An 11,210-nucleotide genomic window follows, 5' to 3' on the forward strand; every position below is an offset into this window, starting at 1 on the left:
AGAAAATTAGGAATACTTTAAACCAACAGGCCGGGGGGGGGGGGAGCCAGGCTGCAGCGAGAGCAAAATAAAGATGGTTGCGTGTTGTTTTTTATTGGCCATTTCCCACCCGCCACTGCCTAACAAAACTCGACTTTCCCCTCAAACCGAGGGAGGGGAAGAAAGAACGCGCCGCACCTCCCGCCCCTCCCCCGCTCTCTGGCGGCCAAGCACTGACTCATTCTTCCCCTCTGCCGCTCTCGCGAGACTCGGATCCGCCTTGTAAACGCGATGTCCTTTCCAGCGCTAGCGGTGGGGGGGCGGGGGATACGAGAACAAAGGGGGCGGTTACAAGGGCAACCCGTGACTGACAGGGCGGCTCGACCAACGAGGGCGACGGACGCCGAAGAGCGGAGCCAATCGCGCGGCGGGACGGGCGGGGCCTCTCGGGCGGCTGATTGATCCCAGCCTCGGCGACGACGTTGTTCAGTCGGAGCGAGAACATTCTAGAGGTAAGCGCTCGACGGCCATTACCAGCCCTGCCCCTCCCCCCCCTTTCTGTCGGTTTTTTTTCAAAACCTTCACGGTGGCGCCGCGGCAGGTTTGCTCTGCGCGTGCGCGGCCCCCTTTCCACCCCTCCCCCCCACCGCCCTCTCTTTAACCATGCCCCTTCGGTGTGTTTCTCTCCCGCCAGAGTGACCGGCACGGCTGCTCCCGCTGAACCCCGCCCGCCTCAGGACGCTCGGACCCCCCTCCCCTCTCCTGGCGGTTGCGGCGCCCGCCTCCTCCGCCCTCGCCTCTCACAGGAGACCGCCACAGCGTCCGGGGCGCTCCGTTGAAGCCCCTCGCCGACCCCTTTATTTTTCTTTTCGTCTTCCACACACCGGTTCGGCTTCGTCACAGCCCGGGGCGAGCAGCGTTGGGTTTATGTCTGTATTGGACGAAAACGGTGAGTTGTGGGGGGGGGGGGGGGGAGAAGAGGAGGAATCGCCATTTGGATGGGGGTGGGGGAAGAGAAGAAGATGCTTCAATTTGGACAGTGGGGGGGGAAGAGAAGTGGAAGCTTCCATTTGGACCGGGGGGGGGAAGAGGAGAGAGAGGAAGCTTCCACTTAGACCGGGGGGAGAAAAGGAGGAATCTCCATTTGGATGGGGGGGAAGAGGAAGCTTCCATTTGGACGGGGGGAGAGGAAGCTCCGTTTCCTCATGATTAAAATTACGGGATGGATTGATCCTACTGTGAGGAGAGCTGGGTCGAAAACAAGACGCCTTTGAAGAGGAGGGGGGAGAGTTTTTCCGCGCGCCCCCCCCTTATTTACAATCTCTCCTGTGGCGTTAAAAGCACGAGGGGCGGGTGAGGATGCCACGTCCATTTTGTGCTCGCTAATAGGCTTCGAGGGGGGAGTCAGAAAGGGGGGGGGACAAAAGCGGGGCTGCCTGTTGTTGCGGGGGGAAGGGAGGAAAGAAAAAAGTTGCACCCGCCCGGGGTGTGGGGGGGGGGCGTTTTCCTCTCTCGTGCGGAGGGCGCCCCCTCCCTCCGGTTCCCCGACAAGATGGCGGCTGCCCCGTCCTCCGCGCCTCCCTCCTCGTGATGCGGGGCGGGGGGGGATAGAGCGGCCTCTGTGGCGCAGTTCCTAAACCAGCAGCGTGGGAAGGAGGGAGAGGTGGGTGGAGGAGGAAGAGGCCTGGCGCTCCCCCCTTGTTTGTTTTGAGGGGGGGCGTTGATGGGGGCCCGGAGAGGGGCGCGTGCGCGACACGTTGCCACCGCCTGGCGTTTCAGGCTGACTCAATGCTTTAATTGCTGCATTTCTGAGTCATTCTAACACGAGGGGGGGGTGAGGAAAGGAAGTGGTATTTATTACCCGACTGCTTCACGCTGAATGGCTTTATTGCCAGGCAGGTTGTGAATTTAAAAAGCTGGGAGTCATTCTTTTTTTTTGTGGAGGTATCCCCCCCCCCCCTTTCCAATTTCTTTGTGAGGTGTTGTGTTTGATGCTGCTGCAGGCCATGTGTTCAGTCATCTGGTGGATGGGCTGAGGGACGTTTCATGCTTGAGGGTGTAGGGCTTTTGTCTCATCTGATGAAAGGTTCTCTGTTTGGAAGTTCTGGATGAAACAAGCTCGATTCTGTAGAGCAGAAAAACAAACAGCTGACTCTGTCACAGGCAGTTTGTGGGATGACGTTTGTGTTCAAACAGATTTGTTGTATAGGCTGCAGTTAACTCTTGCGGCCTAATTGGTCGCATCGTCCTAGTGCAATATGACAGTGTAGTTAGGTCATTCTATAGGCTGCAAGATTTTGGATGAAAATTTTACCTCTGTAAGTGGGAATCTCTAGGTTCATATTCATTCTGTTTGTGTGTGTGTCAATATGGTTTAGAACTACACCCTTTCCGCCTAGAAAGGCGGCAAACAAAGCTATAGCGAATGTTTGGCAAAAAGAGTCCTAAAGTGCTGTAAAACATTAGCTAGTGTAACTGAACAAAGAAGTTTTTGGTTGATTATTGAGAAACATGTGAAACAGTGTTACTTTTAAAGTCCAAGAAAGATGATTTGCAATATAACTGACTCACACATTGTATCACGTAAGTGGATCTCTAGACATTAAACAAGTAGGCATAACTTGGCCTCACTTTTAAGCTTCTTGATTGTTATTCCTCAAATTCCCCTCCCCTTTCCAAGCAGCAGATTATATCAGTGATGGTGGCAGCTCTCAGTGTGTTGAAATACTGACTATTAAAAAGGCACTATAAATTATTTAGTTCTGGCAGTGTTAGGAGTCAGAAGTTAAAATGCACACGTGCTCTTTTCTTTCTGTTTGTATTTCTTGCAGTGCAAAGTGAAATAAGAAAAGAATAAAGGATTTGCCATTTGAACTGCAGAAAAAGATTTTTGAGAAAGTTCTGTCTGCACAGTGTTGACAAATTTAAACATCTTGTTTTGTTACCCTTGCAGAGCTGTTGCGCAGCCATTGGTACCTGTATTGGGGAAATATAGCATACAAACAAGAACCACACAGCCTCGGTGGCGAAAAATTTTTCATGTCAGAGACCGAGAACTCTTGCAGTCGTTTATGTCATCACGTCTTCTCCAGACAGAAGATACCAAAAAGTTGCAATCAAAGATCTCTGCATCTTATTGATAAAGCTACTAATAAGCCAAAATGTCTGTCACACGTCAACCGCAATTGTTTCAGATCCAAAGTTCTATCATGCTACAAAAAATGCCCTGTCTGATGATGATTGCTAAAGGTAGCCATCCTGCCTCTTAAATTTAAAATTCCCAGCACTTCTTTAGGAACCTTCTGATATCCTTGAGGTGTGCTTCCCTTACCATATTTTTTCTCTTTCCAGGTTGAGGGCAAAGGAAATGGGATAAAGACAGTTATAGTCAACATGGTTGACGTTGCAAAGGCGCTTAATCGGCCTCCTACGTGTAAGTTTTGTAGTACTATTCAAAGGCTTTTTTTGGTACAAGCCTTTGCAGAAATGCATTGCCTAATAATATCAGGTGTCCTGTGTTAACAGAATGGTTCAAATGCAATTGCTGTTGCTTCACTTAGAAGTGCAAGATGAGGATTAGACTCGTGTGGTGGCTGTTCATGCAACTTAATTTCATTCCAGGAGTCAGTAGCTTTTAAAATGAAAAGAAAGCAGCTCTGGGCAGCCTCATGTGACCATGGATTGGTTCAGCCAACCTAATAATCTTGCCCATTTCTCATCCTTATTACAGCCCCCAACCTACACAGTTCTCTTCCCTACAGATCCTGTCACCCCCAACACAGCCTTTTTCGGCTGTGGAAGGAAAGTCCTGTGTTGTTTTTTTTCAAGTGTTGAAAAAACTGATTGTGGCTAATGTAAAGTAGCGATGAAGAACAGCACAGTGTACTTTAGCTGCTGTTAAGTGATGATGTAGCTTACCACAGTTGCCAGGAGGGCAATTTGCAGCCTAGTTTTCTGAGAATTGATAAGAGCATCTTTATTTTTTAAAAATGGAAGTCTTGTAATGTGAGGAAATGATGTATGTATCACCACAGTTGAAAGTATTGGGAAACTTGAATGGTGTCTCCTCAGCACTGTAAGTAGAAATGTGGCCAGGAAGGCAAATTATTGCAGAACCTAAGTAATATTTTTCTCTCCTTTATGTTCTCTTGGAAGATCCCACCAAATTTTTTGGTTGTGAACTGGGAGCGCAGACCCAGTTTGATGTTAAGAATGACCGTTTCATTGTCAATGGATCTCATGAGGCGAATAAGCTACAAGACATGTTGGATGGGTTCATTAAAAAATTTGTTCTCTGTCCTGAATGTGAGAATCCTGAAACTGATCTGGTAAGTCAGAGGTCATATTCAAAATATGAATAGAATAATATAGTTGGAAGAAACCGCAAGGACCATCAAGTCCAACCCGCTGCCATGCAGGAACACACAGTCAAACCACTCCTGATATATGATCATCCAGCCTCTGTTTAAAAACCTTCAAAGGAGACTCCACCACTTTTTGAGGCAATGAATTCCACTGGCAGTCGGAAAGTGTAGGCTCGGTCCATGTTACCAATAGATCTTCAGTTCCAAGCCCGTTACCCGCTCTACGCTGATAACAGTCAAAGCCTATTTCCAGGCTGATGTTTTTTCTTCAGTCTATGCTCTAATATTTGAGCTGGCATTCCAGGCAACAGTTGTGTGTTGGTTAAGTTTTATAACACTTGAATGCCTGTACATGGTACTAGTTACTCTTCAATAGTTATTGGCTATAAGTAGGATGGGAGTTTTATTGAAATTTTAATTGGTTTGAGAAGCAAACATTAAAACTGTTTCTTCTTTGGCAGCATGTCAATCCTAAGAAACAAACTATTGGTAACTCTTGCAAAGCCTGTGGCTATCGAGGCATGCTTGACACAAACCATAAACTCTGCACGTTCATCCTCAAAAACCCACCTGGTAAGTCTCTTATGTGTCCTGGTCTTTGGTACTGGCCTAACATTTTAAGTAAATAGACTTGGATGACTGCTGTAGCATGGTATTTCAGACACGTTTGGCTTTTCAAGGCAAATGTCTGAATGGATAGCAAGCTGGCATTGCGATCGTGATCTGCTAAAACTGATCCGATGAATTCTTAATGCAAGCAACACTCTGTGGTTGATATCTAGTTGTCTGCCTCAATTTTAAGCTTGCTAAAGTAAATATAGTCTTTCCTATTCCAGAGATAACGTGAGGTTATCTGTTACGTAGACTCGGACATTCTCAGTTGCTCATATTCTTCGTGAGTAAAAGTGCAGTCTGATAGCAAATGAGGGCCTTTTAGCTGTGTGGTATTTCCACTGCCAAGTAATTTCTGAGTTATAACAAAGCCCTGTTTGGGGGCAGGGGGCAAATATGCTTATGGAAGCAGCATGCAATTTGCCCTGGTGGAAAGGAAAATCCAGTGGCATACAGCAAATGTAAGTTCTGCTGATCCCATTTCCCTGCACCCCACAGCTGGCAAGTACTGCTGGGGAGGAGCCAGGCATTAGCGACAATCTGACCATTTTATAACCATCGGCTGGCAGGCTGTGAATCCCGAGACTATGAAACTCTACAACGGCTAGTCAATTCCAGCCAAGGAAACCCTTTGGCTACAAAAAAAAAAGGGGTGCCATGAACACTTAGTGCCACTAGTAAATAATTTGTTCTGAGATCTGAACTTGCTTCTTGTTGGCTGATGTGTTCACAACAGTAGCGAAAGTGAGCATTTGAATGACTCTTTATCCTGCAAAGTCTGCCATTCAAGGAAACAGTTGATCTGTACTTGGGGAAGTGCTGTGGCTCACTGGCAGAGCGCCTTCTTTGCATGTAGCAGATCCCAGGTTCAATCCCTGGCATCCCTACTAAGGATCAGGTGACCTTGGCCTGAGAGCCTGGAAGAGTTGCTGCTGGTCTAACTTCAATGGGAAGATGACCTGATTAATGCACCGTTTTAATAGTGTAGAAGTCTGAAATCTATCTGTTGTGAACTCTGACTCTGAACAGAGATGCCGTTGAAGTCTTAAGGTAGATGGGAAGATTGCGTCGATCAGCTTTGCATTCTTGTCAGAACCCGGTTCAGTGCCACTGGAAAAAAGGGAATAGAGTTTCAGTGCTTAGGGCTAGGGGTCTTCAACTCCATGGAGCTCTCAGATGTTCATAGGATACAATTTTATCAGCCCCCGCCAGCATGGCCATGCTGACAGGGGCTGATGGGATTTGTAGTCCATGAACATTTGAAGAGCCGCAGGTTGCAGACCCCTGGTTTAGGCAGTTACAAGAGGGGCATAAACCCCTAAAATTGCTGAGATATCCAGTGGCTGCAAAGTACAATAATGTGTTAATAGGCATCAGATTTTCCTTCTGGTTGACCCTTCTTTCCATGTTAACTTACACAAAACATGCTAACCAGGACTAAACACCAACTAACTACCCTTTCCCGAAGCAAGTTAGCCTCTATTACCATGGTAGGGGAAACTTCGGCTTCTCCAGATGTTCAGGAACTACAATTCCCATCAGCCCCTACCAGCATGGCCAATTGGCCATGCTGGTAGGGGCTGATGGGAATTGTAGTTCCTGAACATCTGGAGAGCCGCAGGTTCCCTACCCCTGTTCTATACCGTATTTAGATATCTGTTAGGTAGCTAAGACTGAAAAGCGAAAAGCTAGCAAAGACTCAGTTGCGAATGTTCAAAACCAACTGGTAATTTTTGTGTCTACAGAGAGCAGTGACACTGGTACAGGCAAGAAAGAGAAAGAAAAGAAGAATAGAAAAGGCAAGGATAAAGAGAATGGTTCTGTGTCTAATACTGAGACGCCACCGCCACAATCTGCGCCGCCGGAAGAGCTGAGCCCTCCAAATGTAGCGGTAAGTAGATGTGGTTGCTTTGAACGCAGGAAGCATCTGTAGTCCAGTCATAAACAGCAAAGCACTTGAAAAGCAATGGGTTAAGCCAGGAACTGGGGATGGGAAATTAAGTTGCTTTCTGGAAGTGGCTTTTGCTATTAACCTCCTTCTTCAAGGAGGATGACGATGATGACTGGGGTGAAGACACAACTGAAGAAGCCCAGAGGCGCAGAATGGATGAAATCAGCGATCATGCGAAAGTCCTAACACTTACTGATGATCTGGAAAGAACTGTTGAAGAGAGAGTCAACATACTTTTTGACTTTGTCAAGGTAAAAGCACATCTGTGTGTGGTCTGTCGGGCTTCTGAGTCCCCATCTACAAATCCCATCAGCCCCTGCCAGTTGGCCATGCTGACAGGGGCTGATGGGAATTGTAGTTCATGAACATCTGGAGAGCCGCAGGTTGCAAACCCCAGATCTGAGTTGACTCTAATGGCATAACCTTTTTAATTAGACCAGTGCTGAGATCCCTGGAGACCCAGCCATTAATCTGTAAGAATAAATTCCATTAAAACAGACTGCTTTGCTGGTATGTGGAGCCGTAGCACCATTTTGATTTAGCAAAACTGCTTGTTTCCCCAGAAAAAGAAGGAAGAAGGCGTCATAGAGACTTCGGACAAGGACATTGTAGCGGAAGCAGAGAGGCTGGATGTCAAAGCTATGGGCCCCCTGGTTTTGACTGAAGTCCTCTTCGATGATAAAATAAGAGAACAAATAAAGAAATACAGGCGGCATTTCTTGCGTGTAAGTTCTGCTGATGATTGTTCAAATATTTTGCTTGGCTTCAGCATCTTGCAGATTTATGAGGTTTGGGGATTGGGTAATGTATCCATTGTTAAAGATCAGTTGATCTGCTTGTAGGACCTTGTGTGGCATCGGAGTGAGCTTATGTTTTTCTTAAACTTTTTTTCCTCAGTTTTGCCACAACAACAAGAAAGCTCAGAGATACCTTCTTCATGGCTTGGAGTGTGTAGTAGCCATGCATCAGGCTCAGTTGATTAATAAAATTCCACATATCCTGAAGGAAATGTATGATGCAGATTTACTAGAAGAAGAAGTCATTCTGGGCTGGGCAGAGAAGGTTTGTGTTTTATAAAAACAAAAACCCTTTAAGATGAATTTCTTACCAGCAGTATAAATGTAGCAAGTTTTTGGCTTTGGCATATGGGCACGTGAGTCTTGTCACTCCATGGAGTGGAGAGAGTCACATTAAGTTCCACACTAACAGGCTCTTAGTCCTCTAGGGAAGAGGGTGATTGTCTGAAAAGTAATGTAGGAGAACTTAGATCTTTGTCTGGAGACTCTTCCCTTTTGGGGTGGGGGCAGTGTTGGGCGAAGTGACTAACTGCTGAAACAAGACTATGTTCTGTGGATTATAGCTATAGACTAGAACAGTGATGGCGAACCTATGGCACTTGTGCCAGAGGTGGCACTCAGAGCCCTCATTGTGGGCACGCGCACTGTCGTCCCAGTTTGGGCATAGCGCCAAGGGGGTGAGGAGTGCGATGCATGGCACACTGGGCCTGCACGGCCAGCTGGGGCTGTGGGCAAGGGTATTCCAGGGCACTCCAGAGGCAGGAGACGGTGGGTACATGGCGAACTGCAATAACAGGGCTTACGTGCAGGATCTTGCACCCAGATGCACCTTCCCCTTGCTCCTCCCCAGGCACTCAGTCTCTAAAAGGTTCACCATCACTGGACTAGAGGAATATATGGCGTGGGGGAAGGCTCAGTTTTGCAGTGCCCTTCTTTCCTGGGAAGCATTCACATTGTTGATAGTAGGACTTGCAGTGGGGTTCTGCAAGTGCCTAGGTTGTCAAATTACGGATGCTTGTAAGAAGGGAGCATTTCAAAGGGCTGTAGGAGATTGGCCCACCTAATGTGTTTCAAGGTTGCAGAAATCTTTTGGTTGGGGTCCTCATAGTGTATGTTCCAGTGCTGAATCCCAGATGAAACTAGCAGGAATCTCTTCTTTAACACGGGTACTTGTGTGTTAAACGTGTGGGGAAATGCTCATGCTTGATGTTGTAGGGAAACATGGTATTAATATGTTAATGTTGCATAACTGTCTCTTGTAGGCCTCAAAGAAATATGTCTCTAAAGAGCTTGCCAAAGAAATTCGTGTCAAAGCAGAGCCGTTCATTAAATGGCTGAAAGAAGCTGAAGAGGAGTCATCTGGTAATGAGGAGGAGGAAGATGAAGATGAAAATATTGAGGTAATTCCACAGTGGGGAATCCTGTCAGTGCTGGGAATTGTCACAAAGCCTGTCTCAGGCTGATTTTAGTACCGTGGTAACATGCACAGCAGTTTGGCCCCCAATTCCCTTTCCCCCTTTAGTTTATTGTGATAGACAGGAAGCAAGTTTGATGGTAGGTGTTGGGAGTACAGGACTTTCATTACTATTATGCTTCCTGTTCCAGCTGCTGGTTTGTCCATGCACTGGAATATAGCCATCTAAATCAAGTGATCCCATGCCACATTCCCATCACTTTAAAAGTACCCAGGCTGTGTGAAAGTGCCTCAGAACAGGCAAGACAACACTTTGCTTAAGACAGCGCTTTGCTTATTTTGCAGGTGGTGTACTCCAAGACAGCCAGTGTACCTAAAGTTGAGACTGTGAAGCCTGCAACCAAGGATGATGATATTGATATTGATGCTATTTAAAGTGAACCAACTTAGTTCCCAGTGTTAACACTGCATACCTCTCTGGATCTTTTGCCAGAAGTGCAACATATGTGCACAGGCGACATTGTGCTACACTTCTTTGAACTCAAAAAATTATATCTTACCATGACTGGTATTGTAATTAAGCTTAACAGATGAGAGGAGTTAATACACCAGCAAACTGATCCAGGTTTGCTGAGCAGCATGTTTCTTTTAAACCTGTCTTGGACATAAATACTTGGAACACATTTATACAGTTGTGAAAAAATAAAGGATTTGGTTTTGGAATCTTCAATTGTGGTGTGCTTCTCCTGGTTATTCCTTGACGGGGAACCGCTGGGTGCCATACAGTCTTTGTTTCCTGGACTTGTAGATCCTTATAGGGCCAGAAACCTCAAATAATAGGATGTTAGGAGAATTTTGATGGCTAGGTCTCCCAGCCCTTTTTTCCTCAGTTGCTTAGGATATAATAACATTGCATGTTCTAGTTTCAATCTATCACCATGACCTTTTTGGGTAGATGGGTTAACACCTGTGTGCGGTCAGGTATTACATAAGGAAAGCTACTCCAGAGAAGGGTGAAATGTGGTTATTCTGCTAACAGAAAGAAGGGAGTCTAATGGTTATCACCCACGCTATGCTGGTGGCAAGTTTGGCCCATGCTAGCCTGATTTCAGTTGTTCCTGGTTAGTATTGGATGCAAGACCCAGGAGTACCAGGATGTGATTCTGAAAGGCAGATTTGTTACCAGGCACAGCTACCCAATCTTAACACTAGATAAATACCCCTTGTGTTTGCAGCTTCTTTTTGCTTAATTATTGTGTGCAAGAATGTGACCTATTGGCCCGTTTCCTCACTGTGGCCAACTAGCTGACATAGGAAACTCACAAGCACAGTAGGAAGCATTCGTCAGGAATTCTCCACCCCTGCAACTGAGAGATTAAATAAGTACATATAGTTTCTAGCACAGATTGCTTGAAATGCATAAACTTCCCACACCTAGGAATACAATATTAGAACTTTGCTAATCATTATCTGATTTGTATCATGCTCAGGCTGTAAACACCAACAGTTTTCCTGATTGGGGAGAAGTTGTGGCTTCCTGGCCAAGCATGTTATATTCTGTGAAGGTCTGAGAATTTAACTCACATTGATGGGTGATGCGAGATCCTGAGACCATGGCACTGTTGTGAGTGAACAGACAAAACCATCTTTGGTGTTTCGGTAGTTCTGGTTCTAAATGAGCATCAGTCCAGCTGGAATTATACATCTGCTAAGCAAGCAGGGGAAAGGCTTTACATCTACTGGCGGGGGTGGCAGGATTGGAGGTGATAGCAAATGAAGCCACAGAGCTCTCCCCCATGATTTGCAGCCAGTAGCGGACCCTCTGGTTCCTGGAGCGGGCAACAGAAAACACCTTGCGCATACAGCGACAATAAACAAACCAGATTAAATGAAATTAAGTGATGGAAAAGATGAGATAATCCACAAAAGGGAGCTGCTGATTCAGGTGCTTATATCTAAACATTACGATACAAATCTTGCCTCTTGTTCTTTAACTGAGCTGGAGGAGAAAGCTCTGAGTTGAGGGGGTTTGGTTTTTAAATAAAATGAGTTTGTAGGTCAGGGGAATTCAGCTGTGTTCCATTCCTGCATCT

At 46.3% G+C, this 11,210-nt stretch overlaps 1 protein-coding gene and 1 non-coding gene across 3 annotated transcripts; both read left to right on the forward strand.

Annotated features, from left to right (window-relative positions):
- Window positions 1–342: 342 nt before the first annotated feature.
- Window positions 343–9,847, forward strand: EIF5 (eukaryotic translation initiation factor 5). Of its 2 annotated transcripts, none has more exons than XM_048485496.1 (12): window positions 343–491; window positions 674–928; window positions 2,933–3,228; window positions 3,331–3,412; window positions 4,135–4,307; window positions 4,805–4,916; window positions 6,701–6,846; window positions 7,002–7,157; window positions 7,470–7,631; window positions 7,804–7,968; window positions 8,966–9,103; window positions 9,463–9,847. In XM_048485496.1, the coding sequence occupies exons 4-12, from the start codon at window positions 3,373–3,375 to the stop codon at window positions 9,550–9,552; spliced, it is 1,182 nt and encodes a 393-aa protein (XP_048341453.1). In that variant the 5' UTR covers window positions 343–491; window positions 674–928; window positions 2,933–3,228; window positions 3,331–3,372; the 3' UTR covers window positions 9,553–9,847. The 2 variants fall into 2 exon arrangements, with proteins under 2 accessions (XP_048341453.1, XP_048341451.1); XM_048485494.1 differs by having other exon boundaries at window positions 2,933–3,225; window positions 3,329–3,412.
- On the forward strand, window positions 5,099–5,218 carry LOC125427617. The gene has a single exon (XR_007243734.1). It is a non-coding gene; the product is annotated as a small nucleolar RNA SNORA28 (small nucleolar RNA).
- Window positions 9,848–11,210: the final 1,363 nt, after the last annotated feature.

This window comes from Sphaerodactylus townsendi, linkage group LG02 (genome assembly GCF_021028975.2).
Source record: "Sphaerodactylus townsendi isolate TG3544 linkage group LG02, MPM_Stown_v2.3, whole genome shotgun sequence".
NCBI lineage: Eukaryota > Metazoa > Chordata > Lepidosauria > Squamata > Sphaerodactylidae > Sphaerodactylus > Sphaerodactylus townsendi.

Coding starts and splice junctions, on each gene's coding strand:
- EIF5 (XM_048485494.1), top strand. CDS start 3,141: ATGTCTGTCACACGTCAACCGCAATTGTTTCAGATCCAAAGTTCTATC. Junction 3,413..4,134: donor GCTTAATCGGCCTCCTACGT/GTAAGTTTTGTA, acceptor TTCTCTTGGAAG/ATCCCACCAAATTTTTTGGT. Junction 7,969..8,965: donor TTCTGGGCTGGGCAGAGAAG/GTTTGTGTTTTA, acceptor TGTCTCTTGTAG/GCCTCAAAGAAATATGTCTC.